The sequence below is a fragment of the Alexandromys fortis genome, unplaced genomic scaffold (assembly GCF_014885135.2).
Source record: "Alexandromys fortis isolate MF-2015 unplaced genomic scaffold, M_Fortis_MF-2015_v1.1 scaffold_46, whole genome shotgun sequence".
In the NCBI taxonomy this organism is placed as follows: Eukaryota; Metazoa; Chordata; class Mammalia; order Rodentia; family Cricetidae; genus Alexandromys; species Alexandromys fortis.
Window position 1 is genome coordinate 9,976,860 of NW_026067919.1, and position 22,168 is coordinate 9,999,027.

The following is a 22,168-nucleotide window of genomic DNA, read 5'->3' on the forward strand; positions in this document are numbered from 1 at the left end:
GAGAGAGAGAGAGAGAGAGAGAGAGAGAGAGAGAGAGAGAGAGAGAGAGAGAGACACACAGAGTTTCTCTGTGTTGTTTTGGAGCCTGCTCTGGAACTCACTCTGTAGACCAGGCTGGTCTTGAACTCACAGAGAACTCAGAATTTTCAGAAGAGCTGCACCTATCTGTAGTATTATTGGAATAAAGTATGACCGTTCAACAGAGGCAGTGAGTTTTAAAGATCTACTACTTGGGAATGGAATGGGGTTGTAGCTCAGTGATAGAGCCCTAACCTGACATGCATAAAGTTTCTGGGTTCAATTCCCAGTACCACAGAAAAAGAACAAAATAAAACAGGTTAAATATTTTTTTTCCCATGCATATATGCTATGCCTTTGTAACCCATTATTTTCTGTATTGTCCTGGTAAGTTCTTTGTAATGTGTATACACTATTGATACACCCTGCCAAGAACTGATTGACTTATCTATTTTCTAATCTGCTAACTATGTGACATATAATTATTTCATATAGTTCAGTCTCATGTTTACTTTTCAATTCTAGTTCTCTGAAGCCTGAGTTGAAAAGTATGGAAATCCTTAGGATTGTGTCAAATCATTAAGTACCCCAAACAGAATTACTTACTTGCCATCATTTTTAGAATGGAATGATGAATTATGACCACAAATACCACTATGGTTAAAATCCTTTGCTAAGAGTCCATTTACTCTGTCTAGCCTAAAGACAAGGCAGGGAGCATGTGTAAGGCGCCACTCTGGTGTCAGCACACTCACCGATATCCTGTCCTGGAACTCTGCTGTAGGGACCACAGGGATAGTTCCACCATGCTTTCCAAATTTCCTCTCTAAACTCTCTTGAACAGACACTGTAAGAAGCCAAGACATCACGTGAGATACTGTTAATAGAGGGAGAAAATAAATGTACGACTTATTAACTCTAACCTATATATGTGTGTAGCCCACAAACTAATGGTTTAGAAACATTTACTCCTAGCGACACAGAAGGGTTAATTATTAAAAGCTCAGCAAGGAGAAGCTGCCAAATTCGTATAGAAATGTGAATTTAGGTCACTGCTTTGTTCCCATAACGCCCATCACTAGGGTTTTCTTCTCTTGGCTCTGTTAAAAAGAAATTCAGAGGGAAGAGAAAAGGACAGAGAGGAACATTCTCAGAGTGACAGAGTACAGGGACGCAGTGGGAGGTCTTGATTTTATTTCAGCTGGATGAGAGCTCTCAATAGCGAGTTTACTCTGGTCAAATAAAAATGCTTACCAGAGGACTCAAAATGGGCATCCACACTAGGCTGCACTTCTTTCAATTAGTGTATAAAAGAATGGGTTTCATTATAATTTTTTTTATAAATGTTAGCTAGGACTTTTCTGAGAGCAACTAGAGATAGGGATGAATAAGATCAGTGGTGGGGTTCAGGTTTAAGAAAGGCTTTTTAGAGTGTCATTAATCTACAGATTTTTATTTGTGGAAAACAACATTATTAAAAAAAAATGGGTCCTTTTGCTCTGTGAACCAGGCGACGGAAAAACTGTTTTCTGTTCTTAGGCAAAGGTCTCTAGGATTATCAGAAGAGGTTCCCTAAGTGTCTATGCTTTCCCAGCTTTCTTGGCCCAAAGGACAATTTTTGGAGACACAAACAAGATACTAAGGAAGAACTCACTGAGCAGGTGGTAGTTAGAGTCCCTTTCGTATTTGAAGGTCAATCGGCCATAGCTGACATGATTGAGATTCTTCAGCCACTCAAAGTAAGACACTGTCACTCCTCCAGCATTTAAGTAGAGATCCTACACACACAATGACAAGGAAAATACATTAAAAAAAAAGAAAAGAAAAGATGATGGCTTTAATAAATGTCAGGCTTGGCACTTAGTACCTGTAGCTGCTCTGCCATCTTGTCAGGCTCAGGAACTCAATTTCAATACCCAGGTAGACTAAACATCTGCATAGTTTTTGTGCCAACTTGACACAATCTAAAGTCATCTGAGAAGAGAACCTCAATTTAAAAAATGCCTCCATAAGCTCCATCTGTATGCAAGGCAGTGGTCTCAACATTCCTAATGATGCAACCCTTTAACAACAGCTCCTCATGTTGTTACCCCAACCATAAAATTATTTTCATTGCTACTTCATGACTATAATTTTGTTATTGTTATGAACTGTAATGTAAATACCTCTGAAGGTAGATGTTTGCCAAAGGGGTTATAACTCTAAGGTTGAGAAATGCCGCTGTGGGCATTTCCTTAATTAGTGACGTGGGAGGGCCTAACCCATGGTGGGTAGGGCCCTCCTCTGGGCTCGTGGTCCTGGGTTCTGTAAGAGAGCAGGCTGAGCAAGCCAGGGGGGCCACATTCTACCTCTGCTGCATCAGCTCCTGCCTCGGGGTTCCGGCCCTGACTTCCTTTGATGAACAGTGATGTGGAAGTGTTCCTTTGGTCACTGTTCCTCACCTCAGTAAGAGCAACTCTAAGAGAATGTCAAACACTACAAAAATGATTTTGGTGATAGCTTATTCTTACCATGATCTCAGACTAAAGGCCTGGCTTACTAGCCAGTGGACTGATGGTATCTCACCAGAAGATGGTATTACCTTTGCCACCACCTTAAGACAGTATATTTCAATTAAGTGAGTTCTTTAAAAAAAAAAAAAAAAAAAAACACCACACATGCTTTCTACAAAATGCTATTCAGAGTTCATTTTAAGTCCCAATAACGCCTCCATTTTCACCCCAAATTCTGAATACATATTCTTCATAGTAGAAAAAAAGAGAAGAAAGAAATGTGTATACGTGGGTATATGAGTGTGTACAGAGGCCAGAAGAGGGTGTGGGACCCCCGGAGCTGGAGCACAGGCTGTGAGCCACCCAACGAGGCTCTGAGTGTACGAGTGCACTACGGGCTTTGAATGGCTGTGCCATCTCTTCAGCCCTAAGTTCTCCTTTCCTTTTTCTTTCTTTTTTCAGTAAAGCAGTAAGAGACACTCAAAACGCATAAAGTTACAAACTGGGTAACAACACTTAAGACTTTAACTCAGAATTGTATTTCTGACCCAGTATACAAATTAACATAACTGGATTTTGAGGGTTACTTTTACTCCAGTTACAACTGAAAGCTAGAGAAAGTGACTGGCATATTACACTAACCATGCTTCCAACCCTCCTCACATTGCTAGTGACCGGTATATTACACTAACCATGCTTCCGACACCCGCCTCTGTCACTTGTTTTTTAAGATGCTGTAGACTGACCCTTGAAATTCATGTGTGTGCTCTTGCACACTGCGACCCTGGCCTTAGCCTTGTTGCCATTATATTTTCTTAAAAGTAAATAAAGATTAGAAATTTATTACAACTTTTGACTCCAGTGGGTCCTCTCTCTTGCCAGTTGCTAGCAAAAGAAATGATTCGTAGAGCACATGACACCCAAGGAACAAAGACAGGTGTCTTACCGGAATAACCATGATGTTCCTTTCCAAGAAGATCTTATCGGCCTCTGGAGTGGTCGGTCCATTGGCTCCTTCAGCAATGATCTGCAAGAGAATTGGGGACAGGCACAGATGCCAGGAAAAATCTCACAGGAAAGAGCAGACTGCTTGTATAAGGAGCTAAAGGAAGAGTAGAAGAATTTCAGCTAAAATTAGTTGCTCTACAAAGTATATATGATGTGGGAGTGTCATATATCAATCTGTTGATTTCATTGGCTGAGCAATAAAGAAACTGCTTGGCCCTCATAGGTTAGAACATTGTTGGGAGGAGTAAACAGAATAGGATGCTGGGCGGAAGAGGAAGTGAGGTCAGACTCTGCTCTGCTCTTGGAGAGACGCCATGCTCAGCTCTGCTGGATAGACACGATAGCTCTGCGCTCTGAGGCAGAGGCATGAAGCTCCCCAGGATGGATGAAGCTCCCCAGGATGGACGTAGGTTAGAATCTTCCCGGTAAGCGCACCTTGGGGTGCTTACACACATTACTAGAAATGGGCTAGTCCAGGTGCGAGAGTTAGCCTAGAAGAGGCTAGATAGAAATGGGTCAAGCAGTTAAATGAATACAGTTTGTGTGTTNATGGGTCAAGCAGTTAAATGAATACAGTTTGTGTGTTGTTATTTCGGGCATAAGCTAGCCAAGCAGCCGGGGTGTTGGGGACGCAGCCCCGCCGCCTCTTATTTCAACATATATAAAGGTTACCATTCATTTTTTTAAAAGCTATGTTTGTTTTTTGAAAGGATGAGTTTTTTTTTTTTTAAGATTTATTTATTTATTATGTATACAACATTCTGCCTCTAAGTATGCCTGAACGCCAAAAGAGGGTGCCAGATCTCATTACAGATGGTTGTGAGCCACCATGTGGTTGCTGGGAATTGAACCCAGGACCTCTGGAAGAGAAGCCAGTGCTCTTAACCACTGAGCCATCTCTCCAGCCCCAAAGGTTACCTTTTATTTGTCTGCTTCTCTAATTTTTTTAACTATGTTTTGAAAGTGGTGGTGGTGGGGTAAAATTCTGTGACTCAAACAAAGTCACTGATGAGCTCTTATGACACGGCACACTGATGATGCCACTCATGAGCTCTTATGACACCGCACACAGATGATGCCCATTTGTTTCTACAAAGGTTTTTACCTTGGCTTTGACTCGGGGAGCATTGGACTTGGTCAGCTGCTTCTCACTGGCTGCAGGGATCAGGATGTCACAGTCAGCCTCCAAGATGCTTCCCTCATAGACCTTTGCTTTGGGAAAGCCCAGAATGGATCCATGTTGCTGTAAGGGAGTCAAAGTCAGGCTAAGGGTTCCAACACAGTTTAAATGCAATCTTCAGTGCCTATTGTACAACATCTATTTAGAACCAGGTACAGTGGCTCATGTCTATGATCTCTACATTAGGGATGCTGAGACAAGGAGATTGCTGTGAGTTTTAAACCATCCTGGGCTACCCAGAGAACATGAGACCAACCAAGCACATACAGCAAGACCATGCTTCAAAAAAGATAAATATCCTATCAATACTTGGAAGGAAGAAGCAAGATGATCAAACCAAGTTTGAATTCAAAAACCCCAACCTCACCACCCAACCAAACGGCAGAAAGAACACTTAAGGTTCCTGCCACCAAGCCTGATGATGAGTTTAACCACCCAGGACCCATGTGGTGGAAGGAGAAACACCTTCCAAGTTGTTCACCATGTGCACAGTGGCACAAGTCTCACCTGCCTCAAAAGAAATAACTGAAAATATTATTTTTTTAAGGCTGGTGCGATGGCTCAGTGCCTGTCATCAAACAATGACCTGAATTTAAATCCTGGGACCCCTATGGTGGAAGGAGAGAGCAGAGTCCTACAGGGTGTCTTCTGACCTCCAACTGAATGCTATATAGCAAACGAACACAAAATTAAAATAACAAAATAAAACCCAAAAAACTAACCTCTTAAAATTTTAAAAGATTGCTCAGATATTAGAATAACTTACCAACTTGAAATCTTCCAGTTCCTTTGGGTCGATACCGTCTGGATTCCATATGCTCCCATCAGATTCACCAACACCAACACACTTAGCACCAAAACGATGTAAATACCTCATGGAGTGCAGGCCCACGTTACCAAATCCCTGTGCAGAACAATTATGCATGACATAGACTCGATGCAGAGAGTACAATTCATTCTCATCAACATAAATCTTTACTGATAGTTTAGAAGCAAGTCTCAAAAATTTTGCTAAAAGAGGCAATGTCCTGGGACAGTAGATATTTTATGGGAAAGGTACTTGACACCAAGTATAACTCTGCTGACCTCAGTTCTATCCCAAGGACCCATATAGTGAAAGGAGAGAACCAACCTCTAAAGTTTCCTCTAACCTCTACTTGTACCTGTGGCACACAGATACCCACACAAACAAGTGAATATATTAAAAAAAAAAGAGAAGCAATGTACTGAATGGCTTCTTTAATGATAAATTTCTATGATTACAAATCTGAAACCTTCTGCTACCTATGAGACTGAAACCCTGGAGAAGTGTATTCAGGGCTTTGCTTGCTTATAAAGAAATGGCAGTGGGGACCCACACCAATGCAGAGCCTAGGGTCTTATGACTGTATATATAAAGGTGCACTGCTATTTTACGGTAATGCCAAGTGTAAACTTCTAAGTGAAATACATGCTGACACAGGAAACAAATTTAGGTCAGTGTGAAAATATTTCTGCACAATTACAATGGCTTTACAGTTGAGGCCTTTTCCCTTCTGAATGCAATTTTATGCTTAAATAATGCCAAAAGAAGTGACAGTAGTGTATTTAATCTAAAAGATTAGGTTGAATTCTATGAATCAGATCAAGGTTAAGAAAAAAAAAAAAAGATGTTTCACCCTGAAAACCATTCTAAAATCTAACAAATTCTCAAAGAATTTTTAATGCCATAAATTGAAAAACCTTTATATATATATATATATATCAGCTATTAAGAAAACAAAACCGGCTGGGTGGTGGTGGCACACACCTTTAATCCCAGCACTGGGGGGGGGGGGGCAGAGGCAGGCGGATCTCTGAGTTCAAGGCCAGCCTGGTCTACAAGAGCTAGCTCCAAGACAGGCTCTAAAACTACAGTGGAACCCTGTTTCAGAGAAAAAAGAAAAAGAAAGAAAACAAAACCTGGGGGCTGGATGAATGGGTAAGAGCATGTGTATCCAAGCCTGATGACCTGAACTTAATCCTTGGAATTTACCTGGTGGAAGAACTGACTCCTGCTCTGGCCATTAATGTACCCTGTAGCATGTATGTTTTCCCACCTAAGTAAATAAATACAAGTAGCAAAACCAAACCAACCCCCCAAATTGTTTTACCTGAACAACAAATGTCTTGTCGCCAAACCCTGGTGTCATTCCTAAAATGCTCATGTAGGAAGCTTCATTGATGAAGTTTTCAATGCCATGGAAAACACCACGGCCAGTAGCAGAGATGCGCCCGTGGATGCCTCCTTGACTGATTGGCTTACCAGTAACACAGGCATGTGCATTGATATCCTGTAAGAGAGGGCTAGAGTTATAGCTCACGAGTAAAATGCTTGTCTAGAGTGAGTGAGGCTTAAGATTCAACCCAATACTATATAAATAACAACAACAATAATAAATCCTTTGAGAGGAAAGGAGTTAGAATTTACATCTCTTTTGAGACAGTTCAGACTTGCAATCCTTGTCTCAACCTTCTAAGTGTTGGGACTATAGGCATGTGTTCCCAGGACTAGGTCCTGTTTCTATGATCAAGCCAATACACATAGTGCATTCTTATTAGGTTAACACATTTTTAGTAAGAGTGTGTGTGTATTGTAAGCTGGTGTCGTGGCACTGCCTGTATGTAACCCCAGCATTTGTTGAGGCAGGAGAAGCTCAAGACAAGGGTATCTTGTTTATAAAAATATAATCTACAAGCTTGTGCAAATCTTTGAGTAACTGTGAGTCACATAAAGTTCATATTACCTAACAGGGAGAGGTCTTTTCCAATTTTCTGTTCTAAGAATCTAATAAGGTAGGCTGTTTTTCACACTGAGAGAAAAAGTTTAGGAATTTAATGTTAAGCACAAATAACAATATTATAAACATAGATATGATTCATCTTGAAGTTATTACTCCTTCACTGAAAATAAGCCACATTAACTTAGAGTTCACATTCCACTTGTGAATGCCTTAAGATTGCCAAAACAAAACCCAAAAACCCTAAAACACCAAGAACCAGAAAAAGGCATTATGATTTTCCTTAATGGAAAGATATTGTGTTGTATTATGCCAAACTAGTTTTGAAATTTAATATATCATTAAAAAAATTTTGGCTGGGATTGGTAGCACATGCCTGTAATCGGCATTTTGGTAAGGAGGCTGAGGCAGGAAGATCTTTGAGTTCAAGGCCAGTTTGGCCTACATAGTGAGCTCCAGGACAGTCAGGGCTATACCATAAAACCCTACCTCAAATAAAGAAAGAACTTCAAAAGACGACATTCAAAAGACAATTTTAAAATGGTATTTATGGCAAGAGGCTTGTACCTTTGGTAGCACTAATAGATCTGCCAAGTGGAAGAGGGCGATTTTCATCTTACCTACTTTTACCTTCTTTCAGTTAAGGCTGTGCATGTCTTTTTGTTTACAAAGAGGCACAGTTAGTAAAATGGGGTCTTTAGGGCCTGGGCAGATAGCTCAGTTGTAAAACACTGTTTTGCAAGCATGAATATCCCTGGGGCTTGCTGCCAGCCAGAGTAGTCAAGTCAGTGAGCTCTGGATTCAAAAAGACCCTGCCTCAAAACATAAGAGCAGAAGCAACTGCAGAAGACAGTGTTGACAATGGTCACACAGACATACGTACACCCAAAAGGAAAAAAAATGGGCTTGGCAGGGCGTCCCTTCTGAAGCACGTTATAAATGTAGCAAGAACACTGTAGAACAGATACACTGATCACGGAACAGAAGAAATGAGAGGCAGTAATCATGCCCAGAAGAACAACAGAAGATAAAGGAGAATTTTAAAGCAGGTGCAAAAGCATTCTGCGTGAATTTATTACCTCCTGCAATGAAGTGCTCAAGTTTGTAGCATATCCCCACCCAGAAGTCACCTGACTCCTTTACTTAAATATTTTTTTAACCGAGAACTTAGACTTGCATTATTGGTAGTTACCACCAAAAAGAATGGAGCCACTCTGAAAAGAAGGCAGTAGTCTAGTAGGCCCTCAAAATTAGTATTTTCCCACAGTTCTCTTTCATGAATAATTAACACCATGATACAGAATTGCAAAGCTGGTGCCAGGCGGTTCTAAATAAATAGTGGAAATGCAAATGCTGGGCAGAAAGAAATAACTGTTTGGGGTCAGGTCTGGTGCCAGTGACTCTCCAGCATACCTAATGGTCTGGGAACCCAGGAGGTAGGTAGGAACCATGCCCATGTCCCCCAAGACCATATTGTCAATAGGGTTAGATGCCAGTAATGATGCTTCTGTATTACCGTGGTCTGGGTCTTTAGATTTCCCATCCGTTAAAGATGGAAGGGTTTATTTGGCAGAGTGTCCTAAACTTCCTCATGGTGCCACAACTGTGAAGGAGCTATGGGAAATAGTGTGTGCACTGCTGACTAGCTTGCAGAGGTCAGTGCAGAGCCCCGGTCAAGAACAAGAGAGCACATCCGGTGCTTTCCCAACATCAGGTGGCATGCAAGCCAGGAGTGACAGTGAAGGCTGCAAACTCAGCAGCACTTGGGAGCCTAAGCAAGAGGACAGCTCTAAGTGTCAGTCTACACAGGGCTACACAGCAAATACTGTTTCTTTAGGGAAAGAAAGGGGCCATGGAAGGGGAGTGGTGGTCTAAATCTAACGCTGTTGCACTCACACAGTGTAGTACCTTTTTCCTCTTTTTGCACTTTACTAAGGGCTGTGCACTGTTCCAGGTACATTACTCTATTTAATCCTTCTAGGGTCTTAAGATCTTACTGTTACCTTACTTGAGGAGCTAAAGCAGTCTCCAGCACATGAAGCTAGAGGGTGAAGATGGCAGGACTAGAATTCACATGGCCTGCCTGGGCTCTAAGCACTGTGCAACACCGCTTCAGAAAACATACCTCTCCTCCAAAGCCCCCTTCCCGTTAGGGCCCTGGACTGCCCCAGCATTTCACTCTCACAAAGGACTGTATTTCTCTTACACGATCTGCCTCTCGCATCAATGGCTCATATTCAATTAACAGCCAGACAACAAAACTCTTTCCAGCCAGTAGTGACTTTTTAGATTGCCATTTCTTTGCGTCTCCCTAATGCCATTTTCTTAGCTGGACGTTTAATGTGCCATTTCCCTTTTCTATACCCCCCTGTGGTCTGGGAGCCTCTATCCAGCCCTCAACAATCCCATCTCCTGCTATACACAGAGTAAAACACTGATTATGAGTTTGCCATAGCTTCTTTTTCAGGACAAGGATAAATAGGCAGGACTTGGCAGCTCTCCTCACCTACTGATCGGCTACAATACCTGTACCCTGTCTTTGAAGTTCATTTGTCTTCTGTACTTCAGGACTTTTAAATACTTCTTTCTGTCTCGTCCCTTGCCCACATGAACCCTATCTTTCAGAGCTCAGAACATTTCCAAACAGGCCTGCACTGACCCTGTTTCCAAAGGCTCTGATTAGGTCCCCGTTCCACGGCTCTGAAACAGCTTACACACATGCCAGTTGTAGTACACACCTGACTCTACTTAGTGTAAACACATGTTTTTTAAAATCCTCTTTTCCTTAGCCACCCACCCAAATGATGCTCTTGTGTTCTCTTTCTCTCTCAAAAATAAATATTCACTTCTCTTCTTAGTTTATGGACGCTTCGTTTCCCGAGGTTTCATGGCCTTCAGGGACAAGTTGTTCTCTCCAGTGCTGGGTTCGTGAGACAGGGGCTGCTGTCACATGGACAGCAACTCTTCCTGAAGGATGAGCCACAGCCAAGTCTTTACTATCAAGTAAAACCCACGCCAGGACTTGACATTTGTGGTTCACTTACCTCTTCCACCACCTTTACACATGTATGCCTTACCTTCAATCTCTGTTGTCCTCTTAGTACCCAAATCTCCAGATGTTGAAATTCAACCATATTTTTAAGGTCCAGCTCAAATATCCTTTCAAAAAGGCCTTCTTCAGAACCCCAAAGCTTTATATCACACCATGTCCGTACCTTAGCTCACACGCCTTAGCTCCTCTTTAAGTGAATGCACTCTGATGGGAAGGCAGAATTGAGCATCCTATCTAGTGCCTCAGCAAGTGAGCTGCCCTGGTTGGGAAGGTCTGGCCTTAGTGCCCAGCACGAAAGCAAAAGCCTAGTTCACGCTCACTATGCTTAGAGTTTTAGAACAGACAGAGGGAAAAGTAACATGCATGCTGAGTTTCCAGTTAAAAGGGAGATGAATCTAGCAATTACCAATTTCTCATTAAATCAGATGGATTGTTACTTCTTGTGGATAGCAACAAAGGAAGCCTTGGGTTTCAGTGGATACTCACATAGTGCCCTATGGTGCTGGCATAGGTGTCAGCGATCCAGGACATCTCCCGCTCACCCGTGCTCATGTCTGGGGCAGGCACATCAATGCCAGGACCTGGGAGCACAGGGAAAGGGCAGTGTGCCAGTTTTTAAGAAAAGCTTATCTCAAACATAAAGATGCTTGCAATTCTCTAAGAGAACAACGTCACTGTGGCTAGAAAACTTTAGAAGTCACAAAAATACTCATTAAATTCCTCTTCTTTATGAAACTTGTATATATAATATGCCATATAGCTATGTTTTTCCACTGAAGTTTACTGGGTTGTATCTGAAAGTTACCTATGGACAAAAGATATGTCACTCTTGGGACTTCAGCGTAGGACACTGGCAATTGTTGTCTCAGCCTCAGTTTCTTAACTGTATCATCCTGACCACCATGACAGGACCATTCTGGCTACTGAGCAGATGTGTATGAAACAGTTTTGCTCCCTATGGCTTAGGCCTTCTCACTAGGTAGAGAAAGGGGGACGTGGCACTGCTGAACCAAGTGTTTACAAGGTCTGTGACACTTTTACTCAAGAAAAACTCTTGTTTGATTTAGTGGCCAATGGTTGGTGTATAGGAAGGTTTTGGGCTTAGCTTTTAGTTCCTCAGCAAACTAAAATAAGTATGAGAATAGCAAACATTGGCCTACAGGTAGTGACAGTACCACTACTGCGTCTAACACCACTGGCTACGGTAAACTTTCTGAGCAACACATCAGTGATGATCAATCCAACTGCAACTATGTAGAAATACTCTCAAAACTATAACATAAAATTATCTAGGATGAAAATTAAGTAAGATATGGCATAGCTACACAAAGTCATTAAAAAGTTGATTTTTTTTTTTTTGAGACAGGGTTTCTGTGTAACTTTGGAGCCAGTCCTAGAACTGTGGACCAGGCTGGCCTTGAACTCACTGAGAACTGAGTGCTGGGATTAAAGGTGTGCACTACCACTGAGCAGCAAAAAGTTTTTTTTTTTTTTTTTAAAAACCTTGTAAATGACTTGAAATGATTACTAAACCCACAATGTAGAAAAAGGCAGGTTTCATATAGCTATGTATGCCCCATTTACATAAAATTCTATTCTCTTCTTCCTTCCCTCTCGATCCCCTCCATGTTTGTCTACAAACATGTGTATACAGGTTTAGAAAGACAGGTATCAATAACTTTTTACTATATTCTTGGATTTAAGCATTATAACTTTTTGTTTTTTTTTTTTTTTTTTTTTTTTTTTTTTTTNGAGACAGGGTTTCTCTGTAGTTGGTTTTGGAGCCTGTCCTGGAACTAGCTTTTGTAGACCAGGCTGGTCTCGAATTCACAGAGATTCGCCTGCCTCTGCCTCCCAAGTGCTGGGATTAAAGGCGTGCGCCACCACCGCCCGGCAAGCATTATAACTTTTTACCATATGCTGTTTGAATTATATTATACATTATTATCACTAAAAAATAACTTCAAAATTGCTCAAATTATTAAGTTCTCCATAAAATAAAGCTCTTTCAAGGGACCCAATCCTAGATACTAATTTTCTGAACAAATTGTGATATGAATACAAGATTGGCAGAAGAAAACCTTCAAGTAAAGGTTCAAGTTTTATGCCCCAACCTAATCTGCTACTCCACAGTCTTGTTTCACTTTAGGCATCTTTAAATCTAAGGAAGCGTAACCTCCACAAGCCTGCTTTCCACAGCGCGTTTCCATCTGAAGGACAGTTGTTCTACCTCATCTACTTGTCTGCTGTGCTTACTTCCAGTTGACACACTCAGGCTGTAGGTCAGTACAACTTTGTTTAACCGCATTTCTTTCCTAAGCTACAAAGGAGAAATAGCTATCAAATCTGTTTACAAATATCTAAGGAATATTATTCTAGTTTTCAGGAACATGTCTTGCTTCAGATAGCAATATGAACTGATAAGTATGAGGTCAGGTGTTTGTGAATCAGAAAGAGATTCTGAAAAAACATGAAGCCATGACTCCTGACTGATAAGCTACGTCACAAGTCACAAGGGAAGCAAGGAGAATTAGCCTAATGAGAGAACAATCTCCAAGTTTACTAAGCTGACACTGTACAGAAATAAACAGCCATGCTGGTCTACAAATGTTAAACATCATTTCCTTCTGTACAGGGACAACATTGTGTTAAATACGTAACCATGTGGGTCTGATTACAGAAACTAAGTATACAAAAAAAAAAAAAAACAAAAAAACCAAGGAAACAAAGCAAACAACAACAACAACAAAAAAACAACCAACCAAACCAATCAAACAAACAAAACTTCCCCATCCCCCAAAACAACCCAACAAATCAACCTCCCTTTTAATAGCCAAAAAGACTAGGGAGTCGTCTCTAGTCCTACGAAAATGTGGAGCAATGCTTAAAGAAACAAGAGGCTCAACAAACAGAAAGATGTCAATGGCCACAGATTGGAAGACTTAATTTGGTAAATATGGCAATCCCCACCCCAAAATGGTCTACAGATACACACAATTCATATCAAAATCTGAGCTTTCCCCCACCCATATTCCATGGAATTTGACAAGCTCATCCTAAACCCACAAAATTAACAGGGTAAGAATTCAGACTGAGTCACAGTGGAGAGCTCTGCAGAAAGGGAAGTGAGAAAACAGAGAAGCTCTGAAAGTTTGCCTTCTACACACAAAGGGGCCAAATGATTCATATTTACAGCTTGCCCTCTTTCGGAGTTCCAATGAGTCACTTTTTACTTTTTGGAGCTGTCATAACTAAACTGGCAAACACTCTAGATGCAATAGCTATGACTGAATGAAGCCTAAACAAATGGATGTTAAAACAGAATTAAGATTTTAGGCTAAAAGGAAATGCGCTATTTAAATGACCACTAAGGCCATCGCCAGGCTGAGTCATGATTTCAGGTCACCATGTTGAAAGCATCCCTATAGGCAACAGTTAGGGGCTCATTAACTTCTTCTGCTGGCAAATGTTCCTGTGCAATGAGGCCCAAGTAAGCGTCACAACAGTGTTCATAAGGCATGTAAAAAATTCTGCTTTTAGACCGAATCTTATAACATTCTACCTTTCCGTATATTATTAATCCATTTATTTCATATCTTTTTTCCTAAAAACAGGGCAAGGGTCAAACTATAGCTTACTTTCATAGGAACATGTCATTGGTGGAGGAAACATGGAGGGAAAACACAGGGTAGGAAAGCAGAGTTAAGAGTATGGTTGTGTGCCCCAACCTCCTTTTCAGCCAGTTTTCTTTTAACACTTTACTGAGTAACCTTAATTATTTTATTTAAATAAACCAGAAGTCTTCTAGACCAAGAAATATGAGACAAACTGCTTAGAAATCAGAGTAAATAACATATATATCAAAGAATATTCATATCTCACAAAGAACATAACAAATACAAGGCAATAAAAACTATCAAGCAAATGGAAGTACCCCTAGAAATTTAGCAAGCTTTGCACATGACCCTCTAACTAACTCGAGCACTCCTCAGAGACAGTGATGGTGCTTGGATTATTGAGTACACTACACCAGCCTCATTGTCAGTTCCCAGTGAACACCTCATGCATATTAAAAAGGAACAGCTAATTCATATTTAAAAAACCACTGGTTTCAAATGATATTTGAAATGACTTTTATGGCTTTGGGAAAAAACTGGATGGTTATTTTAAAAAAAACTTTTTTTTAACATGTTAAAATATTGCTATAAATCCAGTATTAGTAGTCATGGCCTTTTCCATGTTTCAGAAAAGAACACAAACAAGTCAGGAGAGATCTCTCCTTGGTGTCCTTGGCCCACATTGTGTGGTGAGAACCTGCACTTGCCTACTGAAGATGTGTCAAAAACAGCCAAGATATGTCTATGACATCTATAAGGAAACTTGGTTCTGGAAGGGAAAGGAAAACTACATCCAGACATTTTATAAAGGCAGGAGTTTAATTCAAGACCACTACTTGCTAAGTTTTTCCACCTTATACAGGAAACACATAGAGCAATACATACCAATAAAACCCTTCTTTGCCAGCTCCATAGTGAATCTCCTTGTGATCTTTTCTAATTCATTATCCTGCAGAGAGAGAGAGAGAGAGAGAGAGAGAGAGAGAGAGAGAGAGAGAGAACAATGAAAAACATTTTGATTCAAAAATCAAACGGAGAGGATTTTTCTCCTGCTTTCTATGTAAAGAGCATTTCCACAACCCCTCATGTACTACACAGTACAACTTGTAGAGCAGGCACGATTTACTATTTTGTTTTTGTTTTGTTTTGAGACAGAGTTAATAATGTAGGCAGACCTTGAATTTGCTATGTATCTCAAACTGGTTAAAACAACCAGTGGGCAGTAATCCTAGTCCCCCACAAAAATGATTTTAAAGGCCTCCTGGACTACAAAGAGTTCAAAGCAACTCTATGAAACCCTGGCTCAGAATGAAAACGTAAAGAGGGATGAAAAGATAAGAGTTTAGTGGTAGAGCGCTGGCCTAGTATATGAGGATCAGAGCCTGGGTCCAATCTTCAGTCCTTTGGGTGTGTGCTTGTGTACATAGGTGATGAAGACATGACTGATCTGAGAGTCTTACTATGAGCGAGTCAACCCTGACTTGTGCTGAACTTGCTATACAGTCTATATTGGCTTAGAGATCCACCTATACCTGCCAGGTATGGTGAATATAATTCCAGTGCTGGGGATACTGAGGCAGAAGGATCTAGAGACAGATATAGGCTATATAGGGAGACTCTGTCTAAAAACAAAAAGGAAAAATGTTGTTAAAGCAGAATATGACAGTGGGTCCTTGCAATTCCAGCAGCTGAGAGGTAAAAGAGATTACCGAGTTTGAAGTCATCCTAGAGTATAAATAGTAAGCACCAGGCCAGCCAGGGCTTCTTAGTGATATCAACCCCAAATCCTTTCTTCCTTCTATTTCTGTCTCTCATACACACACAAAATAATTATATCTATATAGAATTATATGGGTCATGCCTGTATTTTCATTTACATGTTAAATGCCTGTAATCTTGGGTCTCAGGAGGACTGCAGAGGATGAGGTCAGCCGGGGCTATAGAGTGAGTCCCTGTCTCAAAAAACAAAACAAAACTCATGCACAAAAGTGAAACGAGATAGGGGTTTAATAAAGATGTTTTAATACAGGCATAAGGGCTAACAAAAGGTACTCAAAAAAGAAAAAAAAGGGGGCAAGACACATTTGAGAGCATGGGTGTGTCTGTGTACCCCCGGCTGCGCTGGGGCTGCACTATAGACCAAGCTGGCCTTGAACTCAGAGATCCACCTGGTTCTTGTCTACCAAGTGCTGGGATTAAAGGTGTGCACTGCCACCACCATCTGGTGAGTGTGGGATTCTTAAAAGAGCTATAAAAATAAGACACACCCTTGTGTAAATGTACCGCATTTTCTTTATCTATTCTATGGTTGAGGGGTCTAGGTAGTTCCTGGCTATCATGAATAATGGTGATATGAACATAGCTGAACAAATGTCCCTGTAGTAGGTAGGATTGAGCATCCTTTGGGTATATGCCCAAGAGTAGTATTGCTGGGTCCTGAGGTAGGTTGATTGCCAAATTTCTGAGAAACCATCATACTGATTTTCAGAGTGGTTGTCCAAGTTTGCATTCCCACTAGCAATGGAGGAGTGTTCCCATTACTCCACATCCTCTCCAGCATAAGCTATCATTGGTGTTTTTGATCTTAACCATTCTGACTGGTGTAAGATGGTATCTTAAGAGTCATTTTGATTTGCATTCCCTGATGGCTAAGGATGTTGAACATTTCCTTAAATGTTTTTTAACATTTGAGATTCTTCTGTTGAGAATTCTGTTTAGTTCTGTACCCCATTTCTAATTGGATTATTTGGAATTTTGATGTCTAATTTCTTGAGTTCTTTATATATTTTGGAGATCAGTCCTCTGTCTGATGTGGGGTTGGTGAAGATCTTTTCCCATTCAGTAGGCTGTCTTTTTGTCTTAGTGACTGTGTCTTTTGTTTTACAGAAGCTTCTCGGTTTCAGGAGGTCCCATTTATTGTTGTTTCTCAGCGTCTGCACTACTGGTGTTATATTTAGGAAGTGGGCTCCTGTGCCCATGCACTGGGAACCTATTCTCTTTGGATGCTCAGCTTAGATACAGTAGGGTGGGTTTTGGACCTCCCCCAAAGCAACGTGCTTTATCCTCTCTGAGGATTAGATGGGGGTGGTGGTGGGAAAAGTGGAGGGGATGGAAGGAGGGGAGAGAGTGGGAACTGGGACTGGTATTTAAAATGAAAAAAGATAGTTTTCTTTAAAAAAAAAAAAAGAAAGAAATAAGATACACCAAGTGTGGGTGACAGGAAGCTCAAGGAAGTCATCAACAGGTGAATTTCACAGGGAATAAAAATCACAATTATTATGTTTGTACACAAATCATTAATTTAGTCTATGCTGATCATTGAAGCAATCAGTTTTAATTAACGTGTAACTAACAGAATAAATAAGATGTTTATTAGATTAGTTATTTATTAGTAGAAAAAAATCTCTATATTAGAACTTCAACTCAAAATTTTATTTATTTATTTTTGGTTTTAAGACAAAGTTTCTCTGTATGGCTCAGGCTATCCTGGAACTCACTATGCATATCAGGCTATCCTTGAACCCAAAGATCTGACTGTCTCTGCTTCCCAGTCCTGGGAATTAAAGGTATGCTCCACCACACACAGCTTAAAACTGCAGATCAAAATTTTAAAGCATAGATGTATATGTCTATGAATATGAAAATATTAAGTATCAAGTAAGAAAAAGTTCATTGGGGAAAACAAGCAGACAAACACAGATGGCAAAATACACTACGTAGCTAATTCATTATTAATTCAATAGTTATTTGTTTTCCTACTCATTCAGGAAAGCAGTGGAAACCATTACTCTCACTGGCATGAGGAACACAATTTTAGGCCTCGTGTATACAAACACCACTTGGATACTTACTGTATAGTTCTTGGGATTGATCTTAACACCTGCTTTAGCACCTCCAAATGGCACATCTGAAACAGAAGACTAAAAGATGTTGTTCCATATAAAACTTAAAAAGTATAAAAACTTTATAATAACGGGGAGCAATCTTCAACTGCTTATTTCTTACATTTCAGATTTTTAATTTACATATACACAATTAGACATCTTGAGGATGGGCTCCAACTCTAGATGGGAATTCCATGTTTCATATACACATAGACTACAGGTAACGGTGTAGGCATTTCACTATCACCTACATTTTGATAATACCCACTGCTAAGATCAGATATGGCACTTTCTACTGGGAGCATCATCTTGGTGTTCATATAATTTCAGATTCTGAAGCATTTGAAGTTAGGAATACTCAACCTTTATTACAAAAATGTATGACTCTCTTAATTCTAGGAAATTCCAGAAATAAATCCAGCACTGAAGCTATAGCTTAGTTGAAAGAGTGTCTGCCTAACAGGCAAATGCCCTGGGTTCAATTATTAGCATTATAGAAAACAAAGACATTAAAAAGGTGTTAATTAGATTTGAAGGGTATACTCATTCATGTTCCTTCTACTTTGATTTGATCTTATTTATAGAGTATGGATAAGCATTTAAAACAGAGATCTATGTTCAAAGAAAATCCAGTTAGCTTTTATAAAAATTTCACTGCTTAAGTTTGGAAATGATGACAAACTTTTGTATTTCCTTAATCAATGTTTCTCCTACACGTAATGTGTTACATACTGATGTGTCCATCTATGATGATCTACACTACACATGCACAGAGAGAAATAAGGGAGGAAACTGTCCACATCTCCTACAGCCTCTGCAGAGATCCTGAGCAGTAAGGTCTTGGTGTAATTCAGAAATAGAGAAGAGTATTAAATCATATTCAAGAATTAAAAGGAAAGAAAGAAAATAAAAGGACTAAGCCAGGTCTGGTGGCACACACCTTTAATCCCAGCATTTGGGAGGCAGAGGCAGGCGGATCTCTGTGAATTTGGTGCCACGATGCAGAAGAGGTCTACATGGAGCAGTCGAGGCCAGTCAGGGGTATCTAGTTTGAGACCCTATCTTAATAAACAAACAAGGCCCTTTAAAAATAAACAAAACATTTCTGTCAAAACATTATACATATTTGTATTTTTAAGACAGGATTTCTCTGTGCAACAGCCTTGCTTGTCCCAGCTCTGTAGACCAGGCTGGCCCTGAATGCCAAGATCTGCCTGCCTTTGCCTCGAGAGTGCTGGGATTAAAGGTGTGTGCTACCATACCCAGCTGTTAATTATTTTATAGCATACTAAAAGTAATCTTGGGGCCAATGAGTTGGTTCATCAGGTAACAGTACTTATAAATCTGACAACTTGAGTTTGATTCCAGTAACCCAAGTAAAGGAAATAGGAGAGAACTCTACAATGCTGCTCTGATCTCCATACACATATATCATAATGGACACAGTAGTAAGAAGTAACCTAGCCTATGAAGACATTTCTTCAGAGCCACTTACCGACCACCGCACACTTGTACGTCATTAAAGAAGCCAGCGCTTTCACCTCATCCACACTCACGTCAGTGCTGTAACGGATACCTGGGGATATTGTCATTTAAAAGAGGTAGCAGGGGAAGAATTAGTTATATTTAGAACAAACTTCTGGAAAGTTAATTAAAAATAATAGCTACAAATTGAAAAGTCTACACCATTTATATTTTACAGCCGTGCCTAAAATATGTATAAGAAAATCATAAAAAACAAAAAGAAAAGCTGGTAAATAGACACCAAAGAGTTACAGAATAGGTACTAAATTAATTAATTTAATGTATTCTGATGGCCAAGAGTGGTCATGAAGTCTAGATTTGCTTATAAAGGGATTTAAAGATTACCAAAACATTGTCTTTGCCCTTAAGGGACTTAAAGATCAGCAGATGAAAGCAGTAACTAATTTCACAAAGACAAAGGTTCTCTCCCTGGGTGAAGGCAAGGCCGAGGGCCTAGTGGGCAAAGTGTTTGCTGAGAAAGTCTGACTAAATGAGCTGGATCCCTGGAAGGTAAGCAAAAGGAGAGAACAGACTGCTGGAAGGCATTTTATCATCTTCACAATGTGCTCTGGCATGGTGTGCCCACACTTCAGACAAAGAATTCAACAACAACAAAGTTATCTCCAGGGTATGGAGAGAAGGCCCAGCAGTTAAGGGCTCTCAATCTTCCAGAGGACCTAGGTTTAGTTCCCAGGACTCCTATGGCAGCTAACAACTGCCTGCAACTCCAGTTCTAGGGGATCCAACTACAGATGTGGGACATAAACAGACAACACATCTATACACATAAAATAAGAATAAAACTTATTCTTATCTCTAGTCAATACCTTAAAAAAATGACAAACAAGGTTTCCTATGGCCAAGGCTGACTTGATCATTCCAAGAGCTGAGATCACAGCACTGCACTATGCTACATTTCCGCTATGGCGTATTAATTTTCCTTTCACTCCTCCCCAGCTCAGGGGATTTGGTAACAGCGATCTCAAAGCAGGCAAATGAGCAGTCACTGGTTTTGACACATTCAGTCTGATTATCATATGTGTAATTCTAGCACTCAGGAAGCTGAGGCAGCAGGACTGGCAGAAGTTTGAGCCAGCTTGGGCTATATAGTGAGTTCCAGGTCAGTCTGGACTCCATAGTGAGGACCTGATAGCCCCAAATGTATCCCTACATATCATGAAAGGACTAAAATAGAGCACTATTGTTGAAATAAGGGCGGCGGGGCTGCGTCCCCAACACCCCGGCCGCTTGGCTAGCTCATGCCGGGAAGATTCTAACCTACGTCCATCCTGGGGAGCTTCATGCGTCTGCCTCAGAGCGCAGAGCTATCGTGTCTGTCCGGAGCAGAGCAGAGTCTGACCTCACTTCCTCTTCCGCCCAGAATTCTATTCTGTTTACTCCTCCTACCAATACTTTAACCTATGAGGCCAAGCAGTGTGTTTATTACTTAACCAATGAAATCAACAGATTAATATATGACACTCCCACATCACACTATGAAGTACCAATCCTAACTAAGCCAGGCGTGGGTGGCAAAGCATGTTGTTGGCAATCCAGCACTCAGGAGTTTGAGTGCAGCCTAGGCTATTCAGTGAGCAGTCAGAACCTATCCTAAATGAAACAAAACAAAATTAGTTGAAAGGTAATCCAGGAAAATAAGTTTGCAAGTAAGATGAAATAGTTTTATAACAAAATTTTACTTAAACGCTAATTCTGTTTTTTCAAATTTTTGGAAGAACTATAACACGTAAAGTGTGCTGAAGCACCAGGCAAGGTGGTGCACACCTCTGATCCCAGCATTTGGGAGGCAGAGATAGGTGGACCTCTGAGTTCAAGGCCAGCTTGGTCTACAGATCCAGGACAGCCAGGGCTACAAAAAGAAACCCTGTCTCACAAAGCAAACAACTATGCCAAAGCAAAAACCAAGTTTAGTGCCTTGCCCCGGTGACTAGCTTACGTACCTGGAGAGGAGACACTACTATTCTTAACTGGGGAAAAGGGCTGTGGAACTTTTAGACAGAACCCTGCACTGTGAACTCCATTGTCAACTAACTACTAATTACTGTCACAAGTAATTACCAAGTAGCAGCACACATCAAAGTAATTTATAGGCAGGGTCTTGCTGCACGGCTTAAGCTGGCCTTGACTAAACCTGCTATGCTCCTGCCTCTCTTTTCCAAGTGCTGGGATTATGGCTGTGAAGCAATTTACTTTTTCAAAAGGGTATATTTTACAGAAAACCGAAAACACACTAATTAGCCTGGCTTTATTACTTTTCAAGATAAACTGGTAGAATTTTTTAAATTCTTATTTGTTAAAATAAGAATCCAAATTATTGCTGGGTGTGAACATGTCTGCAATCCAAACACTCAAGAGCAGGGTTTGTGGCTAGTCAGGACTAGTGATTTCCAGGTGAGTCTCAACTACATAGGGAGACTTGTCTCAGAAAAAACGAAGAGCTGCAGATGTATCCTAGGTGGAGCAATTACCTAGCACTCAAAAAGCTCTGGGTTTGGCACCCAGAGCTGCAAAACAAAACCAGCCAACCAATTTTCAACCAACCAACTGCCAGTGAGATGGCTTAGCAAGTAACAGTGCTTGCCACTAAGCAATACTTGCCTTCAATCCCTGGGA

At 40.6% G+C, this 22,168-nt stretch overlaps 1 protein-coding gene across 1 annotated transcript in view; it reads right to left on the reverse strand.

The window, feature by feature from the left end:
* Positions 1 to 22,168, reverse strand: part of Glud1 (glutamate dehydrogenase 1) — a 38,074-nt gene that overhangs the window by 4,314 nt on the left and 11,592 nt on the right. Inside the window, exons 2-11 of the mRNA XM_050140676.1 lie at positions 19,506 to 19,586; positions 17,978 to 18,033; positions 15,012 to 15,075; positions 10,996 to 11,090; positions 6,831 to 7,010; positions 5,465 to 5,602; positions 4,624 to 4,761; positions 3,457 to 3,537; positions 1,673 to 1,796; positions 774 to 865 (exon numbers count right to left, since the gene is read on the reverse strand). Of these exons, the coding sequence (XP_049996633.1) occupies positions 774 to 865; positions 1,673 to 1,796; positions 3,457 to 3,537; positions 4,624 to 4,761; positions 5,465 to 5,602; positions 6,831 to 7,010; positions 10,996 to 11,090; positions 15,012 to 15,075; positions 17,978 to 18,033; positions 19,506 to 19,586 (1,049 nt within the window). The remainder of the gene's footprint in view (positions 1 to 773; positions 866 to 1,672; positions 1,797 to 3,456; positions 3,538 to 4,623; positions 4,762 to 5,464; positions 5,603 to 6,830; positions 7,011 to 10,995; positions 11,091 to 15,011; positions 15,076 to 17,977; positions 18,034 to 19,505; positions 19,587 to 22,168) is intronic.